Here is a 22,076-nt window from a genome sequence, read left to right on the forward strand (position 1 = left end):
AGGGGAACAGCAACCCCTGAGAGATTACAGCTGGGTCATGCCTTAATCCCTCCAGTAGTCACCTTCTCAATTAGATCAACTTTTTGTAACTTGGATGTGACTGAAACCGGTCTAGACAAAAACATCCTTCTCTTAAGACATGGACAGTACTTGCCATTCAAAAAATCCCTGTTGGACTCCTACTTTTGGGCCCTCCCTAGTCCTGCCCAACACAAGCTTACACCACACTCCCTTGCTATTTGGACAAACTGCAGTGTGAAACATCCAAATTCTGACTTTCCAAAATCAGGATTTGGACATGTTTAGCAGATGGACCTTTTAAGAGGCATTTTAAGATGTCCATCTCCTTTGAAAATGAGCACCATAATGTTTTGGGTCACAAAGATTTTGTATTGCTTGATTTCTCTAGAGAAGCAGGAAGAAGGCCTTTTTGGTCCTTAGACCTCAGTTGGGAGCCCTAGGATGGACCTTTTTCCTACAATATTCATGTAAATATACTTTTAAGTTTGTGGGTAAAACTTTGGTGGATTCAATTCATTTGAAGAGTTTTGTTGAATAGTACAGACAGAGAGGGTGATACAGTATACAATAAGAGAAACAAAAAAGAAAAAGCAACACTGGGCCTTCAAGAGTGGGACAACAGGAGTACTTTATTAGCCAAAGACCCGACACGGGCCGTGTTTCGGCGCCAAAAAGGCGCCTGCCTCAGGGGTCTATTAATAAAAACATATAAATACATCAATAAAATATATCAAATAGATAGTAAAAGTATCAAAGCATAAATGATATATAAAGAATAATAATAATAATAAAATATTGATATTACAAGCAATTATATTGACTTAATAAAATGCGTAAAGTTATATTGTTCCAACAATCATATAGTATTTATGTGTATGGTTTCAATAAACTTTAAAATTTTAGAGTATTAAAAAATGTATAGTATAATAATAAACTGATATAATGTCAACAAAATAGAAATATAGACAAACATCTAATGAAAAGATAACAATGTGCAATTTATGAGACAAATAATTGGTATAAAGAATTTGTTGTGTGTGTACACATATATACACAAATATACATTCAAATCTCTGATAAAGCAGTCATGTTTATATGTTTTTTTGAAAATGGAAAACTGAAAGTTATATATAAAAAAACTTTTGTCATGTGGTGATTCTGATGAATGAAATGATGCAATTTGTCTAATCCCAAATTTTATAGTGGTTATGACGTCATCAGTTTGGTTATCGATGTGTATATAAATGAAAGTCATTGAAGTGAGCTTACCAATTTGTAGATATAGTAGTTAGACAAAGTTCAAGTTATAAGTGCCTACAAAATGAATACAGAGTAAATAAACAGGCAAAAATAAAAAAGTCATATATACCTTCATTTTTAAAGGGGAGCGCTTAAAAAATAGTATTTAGGTATGTGAAATATGGTAGTAGCAGTGCCTTTGTAAATATTTATGAATACATTTTGTGAAGGTTACAAGTGAAGCCGGATGTTTTAATGGCTTCTTATAGGTATCGTGCCTTGTTTCTAACATATATATGAAAAAGCAGGAGAACCGCCCAAGATTAGAATTGCCGATAATGGCAGTTTAAAAAAGGCAGTTTAAAAACTTCTTACCTTTGAAAACAGCCTCAATAACTTGAATTAATTTCGCTATCGCGCGAATGAAAAGGGCTCCGACAAAAGGGCCTTCTCCTGTTTAGTCCGAAAGGATAAATGGTGGTTTGATGTCTGATCTCTTCTATATAAAGTGGTGAAAAAGGCGGCAAAAGAAAGACGCTAAAGAAAAGACGTTTGTAAGAAATTAGGTGAACGTCGTTGGGACGTTAACGCGATGACGTCATATTTTGCAGAGATTGATTTTAAAGAAGACAGAGCACTATTTAAGGTGCTTTTAAGTGTGTTATGTATATTCATAATAGTTGTCAATCAGAAAAGATAAAAGGTATATATTAATGTGAATAAATTGTGGAACAATGGTGAACATAAGCGTAGTTAAAGTAATGCATTTAATTTGTATTGTTCAACATTAAGTCAATTTTTCAAAAAAAATATATAAATGATAATGAAATAGAGCGTTGATCAAAAATCATAATTTGTGCATAAGTGGTCAATTACGATATTTCATAAAATAATAATAAACTAAAAAATGGATATTATTTTAAAAGAAAAATTCTTTTAAATCTTAAAATATTTTGTTATTAATATAGAAAAGACTGTCTCAATTGGCCCCCATCATCATCTCATAACTCATATTGGATAATATACCTGCTAAATGAAGTGAAAAGTCTGTTTAAAGATTTAATTTTTCTGTTCTATAAAGACATTACTTAGAATTTATTATATAGATTTTATTTAGATAGCGACTTGCAACTTTCTGAGTTTCCTTTTCCTGCCCTTTCCCCCCTCTCTTTCTTAAACAGTGGGATTAGTATACATTTTGTCATATATTCTTAACTATTGCATTTGAATATGTGATATGTTTTTCTTTTTCTTATATTTATATCTTTCTACTGGTGGAATCTATTTTCTACTTTCAAGTGTTATACTTGTGGCAATTTTGTTAATTGCAAAAAAAAGAAAAAAAGAATAGGGGCTCAGCGCAGATCCTTTCGGCGCTATATATATCAGATATCTGGAAATAAAGGGGCCCTTTTACTAAAGCTTAGCGTGTGATAATGGAATTAGAACACGCTAAACGTTAGGAAGCCCATACATATAAAATGGGCTTCTAAGCAGTCAGCTTACCTGATATCAGGTTATGCTAAGAAAAATTAAGTTGCATAGTTAAACAATTAAAGGATCATGAAATGAAAATAAATAGTAGGGTAGCTTTCTGCATAAAGCATGTTTTGGAAGTGGAAAAAGGCAGTCATAAAACTGCATGAGGTAAGTTAGATGAATGGAGATAGTGCACTTTTATGCGATTTGCCTGTAGGTGTTCCTAGAGGCATAATAGTTTGAGTGGAGCTGGTGTAAGGTTGTGATGTAAGCATGTACTTTATTAAACATGTATGTACATGCACAAGTTTACATCTTGTTTGACGCAAGTGTAAATCTGTGCAACAGAAACAGCACTTTCTTTTTCCTAGTGCCCAACTTATAGAACAATTTTCCACTGGTTCTTCACTCAGAGACATCTTATAAACAACTTAAAATTAACTTAAAGACACACTTGCTTTCTACTGTTTTCATTATAAATTAGCACTATTTGACAGCAATAGCGATCAGGATGATGATTTTTAAAGTAACTTTGGTGTGCTTGGTTTGACTGAACTTTCTTGTGTGAGTATATTCTGTCCTGTATTATTACTGGAGCTCATTTTCTGTCTATACTTTTATTAATTTTATTTGTAAATCTCCTTGACCTGGTATTTCCAAATTTAATGATTAATCAAATTTTAAAATAAACATAAACATCGTGCACTTCTGGGGCTTGTTCTGACAAAGGCATCCTGTTATAAAAGTAGTCCCCATTGTGCACACTTTCTTGTAGCTTATTTTTAAACAGCATCTACCTGGGTAGTCTTGCTTTGAAAATTAGCTAGTGAAAAGCAATCAAGTAAGAAGAGTATGATTACTTTGGAAGCACTATTTGTGTTGACCCTGTTGGGACAGAATAGCATGTTCACACTTGAAAATGGAATGTGAATGATCTGTTTTCCTCATCCAACCTAAATTTACCCATGGGAATGTATGTGTGCTGTGGAAACCCATACATCTTCATCCAGACAGAGGAGGCCAATTTACCTGCAAAAGTCACTATTTACCCATTATTAATCTTAAAACTGATATTTTGCATGTGCTTTGAAACATTTGCTTTATAACTGTGTTGCTCATCTACTTCCCACTTGCCTATATAAACTGCAGTGCAGTTAAGGCTTTTGATAACATAAATCTGTCCTATTCTGTTTCTTCCCTGCCCTCCTCTCTCTCACACACTTACTCCTTTCTGTAGGTTTATTATATACTGTAGATTTATTCTAGGGTACAGATTTTCCTGCTGGTTGGTCTCTACTTTCAGTTTATCTAGACACTTCTTATGATCCTAGCTTTGAGACTTAACTCATCCATGTGCTGCTGCCTTATATAAACTCTAAAGGAGAATCACTCTTTGCCACTGGCCCCACTGTTTTAACTCAAAGCTGTCCTGCTTTATGTTCTCTCTGTATTAGACTGTAAGCTTTAAAAAAGCATAGACCATACATTGTGTCTGTAAAGTGCAGTCGACACCTGGTGTAGCTATATGTAGGCCTAGTAGTAGGAGTACTAGTTGTAGTAAATGGCTTTGAAAATTGACCTCAAAATGTTTAGTACTAAAGTAAAACAAAACTAGCATCAGAACATAAGAAATCTATTTATTATGTATTATGGGGAAAGCAAAGAAACACTGAAAAAAGGACACAAGTGCCCTCAGCTGGAGGAACTGTAGTAAAGCCTCTAATACTTATTTACTGTAAATGTATGCAAGTTACATTCTAAGCACCTTTGCCTGGAGTTTCCTAAAGGTTTTGGACTGTGCTGCATATTTCCTTTTACCAATCAAGAGGTTTTCCTGACACTCCTGTAACCTCTGCTCTGCTGATCTCAGAAAGCCAGCAACATGTTCCAGTTCATCTAAGTTTGCCTTCATCTGGGCCTCCACCTGTGTGGTAGCATTAAGAAAAGTAGAGGCAAATATGTAAATTTCAAGTTTACTGACTTTCATAGGCTTTAAGTGTAAATGATTAAAAGTACTCTAAGTATGCCATAAATACTCTAGGAGCTATAATCTTCCTGCTTAAATAAGACCTCTGGAGCTGTCACAAAAAAAACCTGAGCTCTTTGGATTTGTCCATTTGAAGCTGCTCTCATTGGTTAAAAATTGTTCTGGTTGGTGCCTTTGGATGATTAATTTAGAAGTAGACATAATTAGGCAATGATATCTTATTTAAAGGGGATGCCAGCTCCTGCAAATAATTAACTGAAAATCATCCCAAGCTTTGCACATGATTGTTGCACCTTTTTAAATATATACTACAAAAACAAACATAGGTAAATATAATAAATAAATTAGTTAAGGAGGTGCTACATGATGTGAATATTGTCTTCTTTTTATCAAGTAAGCCAAGGTTACTCACCTGTGGCAGGTGCTCTCTGAGGACAGTAGGCCAAGTATTCTCACATCTTGGGGTGATGTCATCCAACAGAGCCCGGTGTGGATGCTGACTAGCGAGTTGAAGTATTTTCTAGCTGCATTCCACCATGCATGGGTCCTTTAGTCATTGTAAAAAGCTAAAGAATTCAACTCCAGACTCAGAGAGGTGCAGGAGGTATTCAAGCAGTTTTTGTGTTGGACAAGTGTGGGGATCTAAGGTCTTGCCCTTACATGAGACAGCAAACCTCCCTCCACTTACATGAGTAAGACCTCTTAGTGGAGTCTTTCCTAGAAGCTAGCAAGATGTGGGAGACTCCCTCCGGCAAATCCAAAGTTTCTAATTCTATGCTCCCCAATGCAGGAGAAAGGCATCTGATGCTAGTCTGCCATGTGATCTGAGCCTGCAGCAGAACTGGAGGACCATGTTGTTGAAGTGAGTGGCAAAAAGATCCACTGAGGGGGTGTCCCACTCTTGGAAGATCTTGCACGATACACCCATATTGAGAGACCATGCATGCAGTTGCAAAATCCTGCTCAGTCTGTCTGCCAGGCATTTGTCCTTTCCTGGAAAGTATGGGTCTTAGAGGTCCATCCTGTGAAGGAGGACACACTGCCACATCTCCCTTGCTTCCTGACACAAGGGGTAGGATCCTGTATCCCCCTGCTTATTTACATAAGACATTGCACTTGGTTGTCCGTTTGGATGAGAGTCTCTGAAAGTCTTTAGAGCATTCCAAGTAGCTCCGAGCTAAAGGAGATCGATATGGAGATTTGTTTCCTGAGCTGACTAATGTTCCCTGGGTGTGAAGCCTATCTATATTAGCTCCTCAACCTAGGTTGAATGCATCCATTGTTAGTACCTTCTGAGGAGATGGAATTTGGAACAGCAGTCCCACTGGATGACATCCGCTAGGTTCCCAGCTGCCTGAGTCCACTGGGAAGCTAGGGTCCACTGGGCTTCTCTCAAATGGAGATGTGCCATGGGCGTGACATGCACCGTTGAGGCCATGTGACCGATCAGTTTCAACATTTGCCGAGCTGTGACCTGCTTGCTGCTTCTGAAAGTCTTTGCTCTTGCTTGTGGAAGAAAAGCCTGAGACTGCAATGTATCTAGCGGGGCTCCTAAGTATTCCAATCGCTGAATTGGGAGATGGTGGGACTTTGGGTAGCTTATGATAAACCCTAGTAACTCCAACAACTCATAGTTAGGTGTATCGACTCTGATGCCCCCTCCTGTGATGTGCTCTGGACTATCCAATCATCCAGATAGGGAAACACATACTTTCCCAGCCTGCGTAGATATGCTGCTACTACCGCTAGACATTTGGTGAAGACCCTGGGAGCTGATGTGAGGCCAAATGGCTTCCCTATTTGAAATCTGAGATATTTCTTGTGACTAGGAAGTATTGAAAAGTGGGTATAGGCATCCTTCTAATCCAGAGAGCATAGCCAATCTTGTTCCTGAATTATGGTGAGAAGGGTGCCCAGGGAAATCATCCTGAACATTTCTTTGACCAGGAATTTGATCAGGGCCCTTAGGTCTAGGATTGGACAAAATTCCCCCGTTTTCTTGGGCACAATGGAGTACCTGGAATAGAATCCCTTCCCCTTCTTCCCCTAGTAGCATAGGTTTGACTGCATTGGCCTGGACAAAGGCAAAAGATTTCCTCTACAAGTACCTGCTTGGCTGACAGCTGAGTGATGACATTCTCGATAGGCAACCTGGTAGTCTTTGACGCCAATGCAGGGCCTGACCGACATGGACTATTTGAATACCACTGGTCAGAGGTTACAAAGGGCCACCTGTGATTGAAAACTTCAACCTCACCTCTACTGTTAGGCTGTCCAGGATGGCTACCTTGAGTTCAGCTAAGCGATCTAGGAGCCAGTCAAAAGCTCGTCCCTTGCTTAGACTGGGGCACCAGCTGGGGCTTCTGAGGAAGGGGTTGGCGAGGCCAAGAACGCTGGGCCTGAGGCTGTTGGGTAGACCGGAAAGGCAGTGGGAACCTACGCCTTTGAGAGTAGTAGGTTCATCATCTATGCCCGCTCAAAAACCTCCTTGAGGAAGAGGATACAGCTGGAGAGTGCTGAGACAGAGTTTGGATGGTGTCCATATGTTTCTTTATGAGATTTGCGACCTCTTCCACTTTATCTCCAAACAAGTTGTCACCCCGGCAAGGAACATCCGCCAACCTCTCCTGAACTGCCAGTTTTAGGTCAGAGATTCACAGCCATGAGAGTCTGGCCAGATATTTCCTACACTCCAGCTGCTTACTGGCCAACTGGCAAAGCCCTGCGGCGTGCTCCTATGGGAGAGTATCTGCAAGACTTGGTGTACTGCAGACCAAAGACTGCAAGTACAGGCTTGCATCAAGGATCTCTGCAATGGCATGGAAGGAGCCTCAGGAAGATTCGCAGTTGGTGCAAGTGCCCTCGATGGCTGAGCAGTGTGCCCCTGCAGTATTTGCGCCAGCTCCTTCCTCAACATGACTCGGAACTGCACATCGAAAGAAGGCATCGGCAAAGGAGAGGGAGCTGGAAGAGAAGCAGCCTGAGAAGACGTCAGTGTCGGACTGGTAATGGGGACCTGCTGTTGGGAGACTTGCACATCAGTACCTCCTCAAAGGAGATGTAGTGCTCCTCCCGGTGCCAGTGCTTCTCGAGTACTGGTGATGCTAATGCCTTGGTGCTCCCAGCACTGTGTGTTGAGGAGGACCGATGCTTATGCTTCTTGGGTTTCCCCCGATGCACAGCATCGCAGTACTTTGGTGCCGAAGAGGGAGACAACGCACCTGTATGTGATGTCCTTGGTGTCGGGTCCGATGCTGATTGGTCCTAGTGCCTACTCTCAGCACCCACTGTTGAGGAAGGTAGAGACCTCCTCGATGTTGGTGCACTCCCAGTGGATGCTGAAGTCTTGGCAGCTATCGATGCTTCTGGTGTCAATGTAAATGCATCAATGGCCTTCGAGAAGACAAAAAGCTTGTCCTGTTGAATCTGCCATGCCCTCTGTGTCTTCAGCTGCATTTGCAAACGGATAGAACAAGAGTAAGGATCATGGTCACGCACCAGCTGTGTAAGTCCATTACAGAAATCACCCGATTACATTAGGGGTCTTCCTGTACATCAAGAAAAGAACTGCAACCAAAACAAACTCCTCAATCTTGAACTGGAAAAGTGGGCGGTGTTCAAATCGAGGTCGGGGCTCCAGCCGATAAAGAGATCTAGCAATACGCAAAAATAAAGGAAACTTTAAAGGCTGAAAAACTAAAGACATTAAAAAGGAAATTGAAGAAAGAGTAAATTTAAAGGAAAAATTATCTGAAGAACGTTGAAAACCCCATAAAGAAAGGCACAGTGAAAAAGTATGAATTGCACTGTGAGAACATGAAGACGCGTCTTCCCTGCTCCACAAAAAAACAAAGACTAAAGGACTTGCACGTCGGGCAAGAAGGCACCAGTGTGTGCATGGTGGGAAACTGCTAGAATATTCTCCAGCTTGCTAATCAGCATCCGCACCTGGCTCCATCAGATGACATCACCCCTAGATGTGAGGATATGATGGTCTGCTTGTCCTTGGAGAGAACTTCATTCACCCAAATAATTTTTGGCCTATAGGGGAGAGTAATGGGTGAATAATGGTATATTGTGAAATATCAAACGTCAAACAAAGGGGAATATTTGATACATAGAAATATACATTTTTCATGGTCCCAAAAATAACCTGTTGGTAACTACTGACACACTCTGTACTGACATCCTCACCATCATCCAAGGGCATGCCTCCTAGGACTGATTCACTTAGATATATATAAACCACTTTTTCTCCTGAATCCTCCAAAGCTGAATATATTTATTCTTTCCTAAAACAGTTATTAAGTGGCTGCTCATGTCAACGAGTGGCTTTTTAACACTTTTGAAACTTCTTTCCAGTTAAGAATATTTGTATTCTCTTGCTGCATGCCAACTTTATTTCCTGCTCTTAAGAATAATGTTTTATAAAATAACTAGTAAAAAAGGCCCGTTTCTGTAGGCAAGGAAACGGGCCTTAGGCAGGCAATTCCCCCCCCCTTCTGCGAACCTGTCGTTCCCCCCCCCGTGCCAGCGAAAACAGCCGCCGCCGTTGTTGTGCTACCTTCCCTTCCCGTAGGTTCCTCAATCATCTTCTTAGAAAGTTTAACTCCGTGCGTCTGACGTCAGACGCACGGAGTTAAACTTTCTAAGATGAATGAGAAACCCACCCGAAGGTAGTGCACAACAGCGGCGGGAGGGGGGGGGTGCGGTTTTCGGCGTTCCGGGGGGGATCGACAGGTTCGCGGGAGGGGGTGGGTTTCGAGGGGGCCATAGCGCGGGGGGGTGACAGCTGATTCCGAGGCAGTAGGAGGAGTAGGGAAACTCCCCTTGCCTTGGAATCAGCTGTGTTGACGTCAGTGACGTCCGTGCGTGTCTGCCTCGCAGACCACTTGCAGCCAGGGAGCCACGGTCCCAAGCATAGAACGGAGGTGAGAATTATTATATAGGATGTACTTCTATTTTTAGGGTGCTTTAAATTGAACATGTTCATGTCAAATTTTGAAGGTTCAAAGTGCTGCTTTTTCTTGCCATTTTTGGGATAGCTGCTTTTTGAAAGATCATTTCTTTTCATATGGGCCTCCAAATAATTGTTACTCCCTTCTGCAGGTTTACATGCTTTTTCACAACTTTTAAGTATTGAATTCACATGTAACTGTAGCAAAGTAAAGCTTTAAACTTTCATTTTTTTTCACTTTCTATAGGCAGATTACCTACTAATCACTTGTAGGTCACAAATTGTGTCCTTTACTAGTTGCATTTGTATCCCTGCTGGCACTGAACTGAAGAGATTAGAAATAAGGAGTGTATTTCTATCTCAGACATTCTCCAGTGGGTATCATTGTAGACAATGTGCTGAAATCTTCCACCCAGTGTGTGGCAGCAGCCAAAAAAGCAAACAGGATGCTAGAAATTATTAGGAAAGGGATGCAAAATAAGTCCAAGAATATTATAATGCCTCTGTATTGCTCCATGGTGCGACAGCACCTTGAGTACTTCTTTCAATTCTGGTCACCATATATCAAAAAAGATATAGCGGAATTAGAAAAGGTTCAAAGAGTGACCATAATGATAAAGAGGACTGAACACCTTCCATATGAGGAAAAAGGTAAGGACTCTTCAGCTTGGAAAAGGTGAGGAGGGATATGACTGAGGTCTATAAAATCCTGAGTGGTGCAAAACAGGTAGAAGTGAATCGATTTTTCACTCTTTCAAAAAAATACAAAGCCCAGAGGACACTCGAATTTACATGGAAATACTTTTAAAACAAATAGGAGGAAATATTTTTTCACTCAAAGAATAGTTAATCTCTGGAACTCGCTGCTGGAGGATGCAGTAACAGCGGTTAGCGTATCTAGGTTTAAAAAAGGTTTGGACAAGTTCCTGGAAGAAAAGTCCATAGTTTGTTATTGAGATTGGCCACTGTTGGAAGCAATACTGGGCTAGATGAACCACTGGTCTGACCCAGTATGGCTATTCTTATGTTTTTAAGTTATGTTCTCTGATGGGCCCTAAGCAAACAAGTGCTTTGGGCCTCCCACTGAAATATAGCTACATTTTAAGACTCCCATAAATGGGGCCCTGAATGGTTTTTGACAAGACAGGAAAACTGGCAGAGAAGAAAGCAGTAGGTAACATGCTTGCTGGCTCTTCCTGGTAACTGGAGAACAATGCACAGAAGGTAGGGAGAATAGCCAGCCCATTGCAGCAGCAGTGGCTTTGGTCCTCCCATTCTTCTTTCTGCCAGCAGTTGATTTACCAGGTCAAAAATCTGCCTTGGGCACCATTGAATTAGCACATCTGAAAGGCCCCTCATATGCTTTAATCCTGCCCTACTTCAAAGGACTGTTTCTAGAAAAATCACGAGCATACTTTAACTGTACTTCTCCTTCTTCCTGGTTTTATGCCTAGGAGCATATTGTAGCTCAAGAAAGGAATGCTCAGACACCCAGGAAAAGAGCAGGTGTGGGGTTCAGGAGCATCCTGAAAGGAAAATTAAGAGTATTAAAAGGATCAAAGGCTAAAATTTGTGAAAGCGGAGTTACTTATGCTCCTTATGTTTCATTACAGAGTTAACTCAACTGTTTGAAAGATGTCGAGCTTCCTTTTGGAGTAAGGAAGAGGACTTCCAGATGAAAATAAGTCAGCAAAAGCTCATATAAGCAGCGATTTCCAGAGGATTCAAATTCTTCTACTGCAGAAAGAGTGCATCAAGCTGTACAGGTACAAATATAAGGAAAACTCAGGGTAGGACCCTCTCTGAAGGATATTCCTGAAAACAAGGAACAGTGAAGGAGAAACCCCCAATTCAAAGGCTTTTGAGCTCCCCCAAGATCTTCTCTCTTCAGCAGATGAATGTACTCATTGCAATCACACTATATAATAACCATCGTTTCTCAGAGAAGAGAAACAAAGAGCAAAAAGAATTTAATCAGATAGGGGCCTTTTTATTAAAGTGTGTTAACCACATGAAGGACAGTTTTATAATCTAGGCACATGCATAAATGACTAAAATATTAGCACTTAATGCAAATAAGTGTACACTTAACCCATAAAACCCAGCAGGATGCCTAAGAGATATTTTGTAAGTACACCTAACTTACATAGCATCTAAATGCATAGGGGGGCATGCGCTTGAACACACCATGAGCGAGACATGGATGGGGCTCCCATAAGGAGCCTAAAGCTATGCATGCCCTTGCCGCATTTAGGCACCCACACAAGCCAGTTCTATGGCTTAATTGCAGGCACATAGCATGTAAGGTGTGCCAATACCAGGTTACAATAGTATTCTATAATGCCCAGGTGCTATTATAGAATAGGCTCTGACTGTGCATCCTCGCTCAGTTATAGAACTTCCCCCTTAGGGGTAATTCTATAAAGAAGACACATATTTAGAAACCAAATACATATGTATTTCATTAGAATAATGGCATATGAATATGTGTGAACATCTACAGTATATGACAAATGGGTGCATACATACTATTTTATTAATATGCACATATCTTCAACAACATGCAGTTTGAGGGTGGATGTGCAAATAAATGGAATCTAGGTGGTATACAAAGTTACGCATGTGTGATCGGAGCTTAGGAGCTCAACCTTATGTCAACTCTTTGGCTGGCATAAGTGCTCACACCTAAGATATATGAATGTATCCCATTGGTTACTCTAGTATTTTATATGGGAGAATAGGCACCTACTTTCCTTTATAGAACAGGCTCCTATTAGGTGCCCAGTTGTAGAATTGCCCTCTTAGGGGGTAATTTTATAAAATGAAGATAAGTATCAGGTATTCTCTGAGCATAGAAGGCTTTATATTTTCACGTGGGTGATGCCATCTTGCATCACCTGGTCCGGGACTTATGACAAGCGTAAGCAGAGCTTTGTGGAACGTGAGACATGCTCCACCACGTATGCAAGAGTGCCTTCTCGCCCATTGCAAGAATGCAGTCTCCTCAGTTTTATATTACAGCAAGCCAAGCTGTGACCTGCTGTGAGGCTCGAACTCTGGAAGCGAGTGCGACAAGATTGTCTGCTCTCGTCTCCAGAAGCTAGACTCAAACCTTCTGTGTATCAAGCAGGGGTCCTTTGAACTCCAATAGCTAGACAGGGCGAAGATGGGACTTGGGGTAGTTTAAAACGAACCCTAGTAGCACGAGCACCCGAATAGTCATCCGCATTGACTCCTGAGCACCGTCCAGAGAGGTGCTCTTTACCAGCCAATCATCAAGATATGAGAAAACATGGACTCCCAGTCTGCGTAGCGATGCTGCAACTACCACTAGACATTTGGTGAAGACCCTGGGAGCTGACGCAAGGCCAAAAGGCGGTACTGAAAGTGATGTGTTCCCAGACGAAATCGAAGATACTTCCAGTGGGCTGGAAGTATTGGGATGTGAGCATATGCATCCTTTAAGTTCAGAGAGCATAGTCAATCGTTTTTCTGAATCATTGGGAGAAGGGTGACCAGGTAAACCATCCTGAACTTTTCTCATATAGTTGTGCATGTCAACACATACTCATATGCCATTATTCTAATGAAATATACATGTATCTGGTTTCTAAATATGTGTCTTCTTTATAGAATTACTCCTAAGGGGGGAGTTCTATAACTGGGCACCTCCAGGTGTCCTTGCGGATGCACAGTCGGAGCCTATTCTATACCAGCCCCTAGGCATTATAGAATAATATTGTAACCTGATATTGGCACACCTTACATGTTATGTGCCTGCAATTAAGTCACAGAACTGGCTAAGTGTGGGTGCTTAAATGCGGCAGGAATTTGTTCAGGGTCCATAGGTCTAGGATGGGACGCATCGCCCCATTTTCTTGTGCACAAGGAAGTACCTGGAATAGAATCCCTGCCCTTGCTCCCCTGGTGGAACGGGCTCGACTGCATGGGCCTTCAGAAGGGCTGAGAGTTCCTCTGCAAGTACCTGCCTGTGCCGAGAGCTGAACGAATGAGCTCTCGGTGGGCAATTTGGAGGTTTTAAATACCAATTCAGTGCGTATCCGAGACGGACTATTTGAAGAACCCACCGATCGGAGGTTATAAGGGGCCACCTTTCGTGAAAAAACTTCAGCTTCCCCCGACCGGCAAGTCATCACAGATGGACACTTTTACTGCGACTATGCTCTGTTGGAGCCAGTCAAAAACTCGTCCCTTGCTTTGCCTGGGAGCAGCAGGGACCTTTGGTGCACACTGTTGACGTAAATGAGCACACTGGGGTTGAACATGAGTAGGCTGGCGAACTGAGAGGTTGTACCTACGCCTCTGATAGTAAAAGGTACTCGTCCTTGGCTTGCCAAAAGTCCTCCTAGCTGAGGAAGAAGATGCAGAAGGTGCCCGGCGGGAGACAGAATTGATGGTATCAGTATGTTTTTTTATTTGGACTGCAATCTCCTCAACCTTCTCTCCAAAAAGGTTATCCCTCCGGCATGGGGCATCCGCTAACCTCTGCTGAATAGAATGTTCCAAGTCAGAAACACGCAGCCATGAGAGTCTGTGCATTGCTATACTCTGGGCAGAGATCCTGGATGCCAAGTCAAAAGTGTCATAAGTGCCCCTGGCCAAGAACTTTCAACACGCCTTCTGCTGATTGACCAACTGACGAAGTGATTTGGCCTGCGCTGGAGGGAGCGTCTCAACCTGCGCACCGAGTGAAGAACTGGTAGCATTGTATTCGGGAGATGAGCATTGAAGCTGGAACATCTTTCTCCCAAAAGAATCCAGGGTTCTACCTTCTCAATCTGGGGGCACTGAAGCATAGTCCATGGAACTCCTAGCTCTTTTGAAAGCGGATTCCACCACCATGGAATCATGAGGCAACTGAGGCTTATCAAAATCAGGTGTACTGTGGATCTGGTACATGGTATCAATCTTCTTGGGCGTGACCGGGACCGACAGAGGGGACTCTCAATTCTTAACGAGGACGTCCTGGAGTACCTCGTGGAGAGGAACAGTCAAAGCCTCCCAAGGAGAAGACATGTAGTCCAGGACCTCGAGCATCTTGGCCCTGGGCTCGTCCTCCACTTCCAAAGGAAATTGAATGGCATTAGCCATTTTCTTGACAAAAGAATGGAATGAAAGGCAGTCTGGAGGAGACTTTCTCTTTTCAGGTGGTGGGGAGGGTTCAGACGGAATTCCATAGGACTCATATGAGGAAAAGTACCTCAGATCCTCCTCTGAATCCCATGAGTGCTCCTCTTCAGTGTCAGACAATACCTCCTGGTGGGAGTATCTAGACCGAACCTGCCTTGATGTGGAGGAGCAATGTCCTCAAGAACAGCATAGAGAAGTCAGTTCCCGCCTCGACTCCGGCAAAGCTTCCTCCACCAACGTCGAGGGAGTGCTGGCTTGGGTGGCAGTTGACACTGGGGAAGCATGCAACATTGGTGTCAAAAGCAGCACAGCTGGCTGAGAGCCAAGCAGAGATGCAAAGGGAGGCAGGGAAGGTGCAAGCACCCCGATGCCGATGCACACTGTTGCAAAAGGCCATCCAGCAGCTCAGGAAGCAAGGCCCAGATGCGCTCATTGAGGGCTAACATTGGGAAAGGCTGGGGTGCCAGCTCAGGAGCACGTTGCAGAACCACTGGGGTCAATGCGGGAGCTGGGTCTTGGCTGCTGGGAGACTGATGCATTGGCACCTCCTATATAGAGGGAGAGTGGTCCTCCTAGTGCCGATGCTTCTTGGGTGCCAGATCTTTCGACACCCCGGAGCTCCCAGCACCATGTGTTGAGGGCGATTGATGGTAATGCTTCTTGGCCTTCGCCTGAAGCTTATCATCAAGGCTCCTCGGTGCCAATGATGACGATGTTGAATCCACACGTCACCTCAGAGTCGGGTCTAACAATGGACGGTCCCAGGGACCCTGCACAGCAGGAGGCCTCGAGGCAGGTAGAGACCCACTCGATGCTTCATTGCTCCCAGTGTCTATGGGTCATGCTTACTATCTCTCCCCATGCCGGTGTGATGCTCGACGCTGACTCCTCCAACCTCGATGTCAATGCTGATGTCGAGGAACCAGACTTGGCTCCAAAAATCCTCTCTCATTGAGCATCAATGGAAACATGGGTCCTCTTCTTCATACGAAGGCAGAGAATACAGTTAGTTGGGCTATGATTGGGCCCGAGACACTGAAGACACCAGGAATGGGTGTCTTTCCCAGAGATCATCCAATTGCATCGGGTACAGCGCTTAAAACCACTGGGAACCTTCATGGGCATGGAAGGAAAAACTTTCTCGGCTAAATTAAACAAAGCGATGATGGCTGAAAAAGGGGCAAAGCACGGCAAAAATGAAGGGAAAAATCCCGGCCAAAGTCAAGGCCTAAAAACAGCTGAATGATGAGAAAAAAGAAAGGAAACTTAAAACTGGGCAAAACAAACTAGAAACTAAAGGAAAATATTTTTAAAAGGGGGTTGCACAAACAGGAACACAATAAAGGACGAAAAAACTCGCCAAAAGGCACAAAAAGCTCTTTGGACCGAGTGAACGTGAGGCGACGGTAAAAAAACACACCCTCTCTCCTCACCACAGTAGAAAAAGAACTGAGGAGACTGCATTTGCGCGATGGGCATGAAGACACTCGCACATATGCGGTGGAATGTGTCTCACGCTCCACAAAGCTCTGGTTATGCTTTTCTTAAGTTACGGAACGGGCTTGTCCTCGGAGAAAGTAATTCTAGTGTATGTGTGTAAAAATATGCACATAAAAAGGGTCTTATAAAATTGGAGGCAGGCATGAACACACATAATTTTACTGTAAGCAATTGCTTTGGGTGAGATGTGGGCTGAGCACAGGTGGAATCACAAAGTATATGGGTTGATTATAAAATATGCTAATTCATGTGTACTTGCATACTTTTTGTGAGGACATTTAAACCTGCTCTCAAGCAGGTATGATGTCTGTCCTTCACTCTAGATGCAATTGCTGCAGGATTTGTGTACTTTATGAAGTCACATAGGTGCCATGGAGGGGCATTTTCGATATGATGTCTAAGTCCGAACGAAAGAAGGCAAAAGTAGAGACGGAGCCGCCTTGAAACAAACAAACAAAAAAACCTGCAATGAATCTACCATTCCTGCAGATATCCTAGACCCTTGCCAACCTAGCAACAGATTGGAAGTATGTAAAGGCTGTCAGTGAGAAAGTACCTGATCACTTGAAGCTAAAGAGGTAAAAATAAGAGTGCAGTTAAATAAATCAGCCTAGAATAAAATACCATGCAGGAGAAGAAGGTACCTAAATTCCTGCTGCAAACTAGACTGAAGGTCCCAATCAACTGCCAGCCGCTGCAGTTAAGACAATATGAAGAAAACATATCTCAGAGCGCAATTCAAATGAGAGAGAAAGAATCGTCTGTAGCTGTTGCCTCTGCAAGCAGATCACCTGAGACTCTTGTCGTAGACCCCAATTAGTGGAAACGGGAATAAAACAACAGTAGACACTTGTCCGTACCTTTTATCTGTTAGATACATATAGGAGTCCATAAACCACTACACAGTTCCAGGAATAACATGCAGAGAATGTTTGTACGTTTAGGAATCTAGGCAGGTGCTCATGGCCTGGGTTGGCCGTGGACAGAAAGCTGGGCTCGATGAAACCTTTGACCTTTTCCCAGTGTGGTATTACATATGTACTTATGTAGTAGACTACATATATACATATATATTTTCCTCGATGTAGCCACCAAAAACTGTCCACTGTGTATATTCTCCAGGCATACCTGCAGGAAGGATGCTCAATCTCAACCACCAGACCCGTGTTGCACTATTGAGAATACAGAGGCCAACTGAGCTGAGGGAATACCATCCAAGATAAATATCCGGGTGCGAGAGGGCATGTATCCGTGCCACTGACGAATCTTTCCAGCAAGAGACTAAGCGAGGAATATGGGAGGTCAGAGCAAAACCAAAAGGTTCTAGAACTGGGATATCCCATTAAGGTACCCTCTGCTGACAACGCCCAGAAGGAGAGAGTCTAGCACGGAGAAATCAAGGAGGAAAAACCCACACAAAAAAAATACACATAAGGTTCTCTTATTTATTTATTTCCATTATTCCAATGCCCCTGAAATTGACGGAGTGAAAAGTTGCCAAAGGAGACTACCGAGACTCCAAAGAGAATGCAGAAGAAATTCCTTCTTGGGAGCTAGAAAGAAAAATTGTACTCTGCAAAATAGAGGCAGAAAATGGCCAAAGGCCCAAGATCATCAAGAAAAAACATAAAGTGGGATGCTTGAACTTGACTAAACAAAGAGAGAAAAAACAGAGATATGAAATGAAATCTAATGAGATCCCATGAAAGCTCAAAAGAGAGATCAAATGAGAGACCTGGCTACATTCACCACTTAACCTAGAGTCTGTCCGAAATGCACCACCCGTTGCTTGACGTGACAACTCTGCCAATAAGATTGTCTCTAATGAACCGGTCGTCTAGGAAAGGATGAAACGAGAAGCCTTGCTTCATGAGCGCCACTGCTACTACGACCATAACTTAAGTGAAAGTGCGCGGAGCCGCCGCTAGACCGAAGAGCAGGGCAAGAAAACTGGTAATGAGGACCTTCTCAACATCCTTGTATCATGGTCATCTCTCCTCCCATACTGAGATGTACCGAGATGAATGTGGTATTTGCCACCTGTATGGACCCCAACTGAGAACAGGATGGTGGGCTTGACGGAATCTTAGTCTTTCCCCGTATGACAAAACTCATGTACCGATAGCAAAAATGCACAGGAAGTGAAAAAAAAAAAATATATATATATATGTGAAACGGACAAAAGTGGTGAAATTTTGTGCCACAGCCTTTCTGGTGAAGGCAATGGAAACCAGACTGTATGTGACTTCACTAAAGTTTGAGACAAGAACATAAGATCTCTAAGGAAGAGATAGTGGATGCTATGAACGAGCATACCGGACAAAAACCAGAATGTTTACAAACTGTTAATGCGGTATTAATAGAAAAAACTATAAATGACCTCATATGTTCTGTAATTACCAGAAAACAGCCAAGATGAAAAAATGAGAGGTTCACGCCAGTTGGAAAAGTAGGGCAAATATGAATAAAGCATGCCCTCAAAGGCAGCTACAAAATTGGGCGCTTAGTAGCCCAGACTGTCCCTCAGGGAACACAAAAGAGCTATAGATCCCCATGGCCTCTGAACAATGCACCCTATGTCATAGAAAAAATTTATTAAGTTTTTAAAACACTGTAGAATACTATAGCCATGGAGGGAAATACTTGAAAGGAAATAAGATATTCTAGCAAGAATTGTAGAGCACCAATCATTGACTATTAGATTCTTATCCGCCATCATCTACTATGTTACCATTCTGAGGTAAATCCTGCTAACAGAAAAGGTGGTGGATTAGCCCAGGGGCATTTTCGATATGATGTCTAAGTCTGAATAGGATAGACGGCCATTTTCAAAAAAGAAAAGCGTCTATCTTTTTTTTTGTGTGTGATTTGGACGTTCTGTTTTTCTCCAATTTTGAAAAAAAAAAACCCCCCAAAACGAATAGGTGCAAAAAGTAGAGATTCATGCCATTGGGATGCAAAAGGAGTCATAATTTTTAGTAGACTGGTGCCCCAGATATGCCAGGAGAGCAATGGAGCACTCTACAGAGAACTTCTGTGCACTTCATAAAAATGCTCCCAGGTGCACATCACACCTTTGCTCCCTTATCTTGTTCCCTGAGCCCTCCAAAACCCTCTGTCCCCCACTGTACACCGCTACAATAGCCCTTATGGGTGAAGGGGGCATCTATGTGTGGGTACAGTAGGGTTTTGGTGACCCTGGGAGGGGTCATAATTTCCACAAGTATGACAGTTAGAAGGAGATAGGGACCTGGTTCCCCCACTGTGTACTGCACCGACTACTACACTACTCCAGGGACCTCCATACTGTTCTAATAAACTTGACTTTAACATCTGCAGCTGTCATAGAGGTTGATAAGTCATATATTTATTCACATTTTTGGGGGTGGGAGGGGTCAGTGACTACTGGGGGGATATTGGGGGGTCACTCCTGATTCCCTCTAGTGGTCATCTGGTCATTTAGGGCAACGTTTTGTGCCTTATTCGTTCTGAAAACAGGTCTAGACCAAAATGTCTTTGTTTTAGACCTGGACGCTTTTGTTTTGTTCCATTATGGCTGTAAAACGTCCAAGTGTTAGGCACGCCCTAATCCCACCTTTGAAATGCCCCTGACACATCCCCTTGTGATTTGAATGCACTTCTGATGGACTTCATAGAAAAACGTCTAAAAACATATTTTGAAAATACTGATTTGGACGTGAGAAAAACGTCCAAATGCTGCTTTTTACACGTTTTTCTCTTTCGAAAATGAGCCCCTTCGTGTCTTTGCCAAATAGTGCTAAAATAGGTGCCTTTCTGCTTATTTAACCTAAGTGCCTTGTTATAAAATTATCCTCTTAATGTGCAAATTAGCATGTGCTGTTAGCACACAGCCATGGTAATATTTATCACAGTGGCTTGACATGCAGAGTGAGTTGAATGCATAGGATGGAACTGGCGGGTAATGGGTGTGGACTGCACCTTGCAGTTAATGCACACATATGTACATAAGTGTTGCCATACTGGGACAGACCGAAGGCCCATCAAGCCCAGTATCTTGTTTCCAACAGTGGCCAATCCAGGTCACAAGTACCTGGCAAGATCCCAAAACAGTACAATGCATTCTATGCTGCTTATCCTAGAAATAAGCAGTGGATTCTCCCAAGTCCATTTTAATAATGGCTTATGGACTTTTCTTTTAGGAAGCTATCCAAACCTTTTTTAAACCCTGCTAACTGTTTTTACCAACTGGCCAAGGGCTTCTTTTACAAAGCCAAACTAGTGATTCCCGCACAGCAAACAAAAGGAAGCCCAAAGGAACTGAATGGGCTTCCTCTCATTTACCGTGCAGGAATTGCTAGCGCAGCTTTGTAAAAGAAGCTCCAAGTTTTCCAGATAACCAAAATGGACATACATGAAATAGATTTACATGTGTTGGAGATATACATAGGGCCTCTTTTACAAATCCGTGCTACCAGTTCTCAGTACGGCAAATGAGAGGAAGTTTCCTCTCATTTGCCGTGCTGGAATCGCTAGTGCAGCTTTGTAAAAGAAGCCCATAGTGATTAGGATTAACTGGGAAACGTGGCTGGGTAGTCCTTGAGTACCAGTGTACTCAACCCTGCTCTATAAGACCATCATAAACTCAACATGTGCAGTATGTGATTTTTTTTGAGACAGATAGGGAATTTGAGCTGTGATATTTTTTAAACACAGGACTGAATATTTTTTTATTCAAGATAGAAATAAATGTTCACAACACAGAGAAAATTATGTATTGTCTTGTATCAGAGTGAATCAAGCCCTTATATTTTGTAGCAGTGAGCTAATATGAAATACGCTCTACAGATCATGCAACACACTTTTTTTTTCTTTCCCTTTGAAAGTTTAGCTTACAGGCTACCTATAAGCCGCCCGCAAGGTTTCAGAATTATTCCAGTATAGTACAGAAAGAATACAGCAATCAAGAAAAGTTTATTAAATAATTCAGAACTACTTTAGAACCATATAATGCTTTTATGATTTAAAAAAATGTATACAATTACCTTTTCAATTTCCAAATCTTTCTTTTCAGTTATTAATTTATTTTCATTTAAGACCTTTTCCAGTCTGTTTCTTAGTTCCATTACTTCTGCCTGAATTTTATAAACCTGCAGATAAAAGGTACTAAGTCAATTTGAAATCTAGCAGAATTTGTGCACTTCAAGGCAGCAGCGTTTCCACAGAAACTCCAAGTCTTCCTACAAGATTCTCAATGCAACCAATAAAAAACCAATATTCATGACCTCATAAAGGGGGTATTTTACTAAAGGTTATTGCAAGTTATCTGCCACAGGATCCTTTATTCCTGTGGGCTCTGCAGCAGATAACTTTTGCTAATCTTTAGTAAAAGACCTCTGTTTTACAATTCATATTTCCTTAACTTGAGCAGCACAGAAATGTCACTTTATATCAGGGGTGTAGCCAGACAGTCAATTTTGGGTGGGCCTGAGCCCAAAATGGATGGGCATGGAATTCAGCCCCTCCTCGCCCCCTTCCACTCTGCTCTCCGCATTCTGCCTCTCCCCCTACCCTCAAACACAAAATATTAAATACCTGAGCTGGTGGGGATCCCCAAACTGTACCAACTGAAGATTTACTCCTCCTCGGGCAGCCAGTGCTCTTCCAAATAGCAGCTGGAAGCACTTGACTTGAGCTGATGCTATTGCCAGTAGTCCGTACATGCTCAGTGCTTCCGAATGGGTGAAAACTGACCTTGTGCAG

At 42.2% G+C, this 22,076-nt stretch overlaps 1 protein-coding gene across 4 annotated transcripts in view; it reads right to left on the minus strand.

Moving 5' to 3' along the window:
* Positions 1-22,076, minus strand: part of ODF2L (outer dense fiber of sperm tails 2 like) — a 179,350-nt gene that overhangs the window by 38,213 nt on the left and 119,061 nt on the right. For 3 of the 4 annotated variants that reach the window (XM_030207203.1, XM_030207202.1, XM_030207205.1), the window contains 2 exons: positions 21,359-21,463; positions 4,505-4,663 (listed from right to left, as the gene is read on the minus strand). In XM_030207203.1, coding sequence (XP_030063063.1) covers positions 4,505-4,663; positions 21,359-21,463 — 264 coding nt within the window. The remainder of the gene's footprint in view (positions 1-4,504; positions 4,664-21,358; positions 21,464-22,076) is intronic. The other variant, XM_030207204.1, reaches the window with a different exon arrangement.

The sequence above is a fragment of the Microcaecilia unicolor genome, chromosome 6 (genome assembly GCF_901765095.1).
Source record: "Microcaecilia unicolor chromosome 6, aMicUni1.1, whole genome shotgun sequence".
Classification (NCBI taxonomy): Eukaryota; Metazoa; Chordata; class Amphibia; order Gymnophiona; family Siphonopidae; genus Microcaecilia; species Microcaecilia unicolor.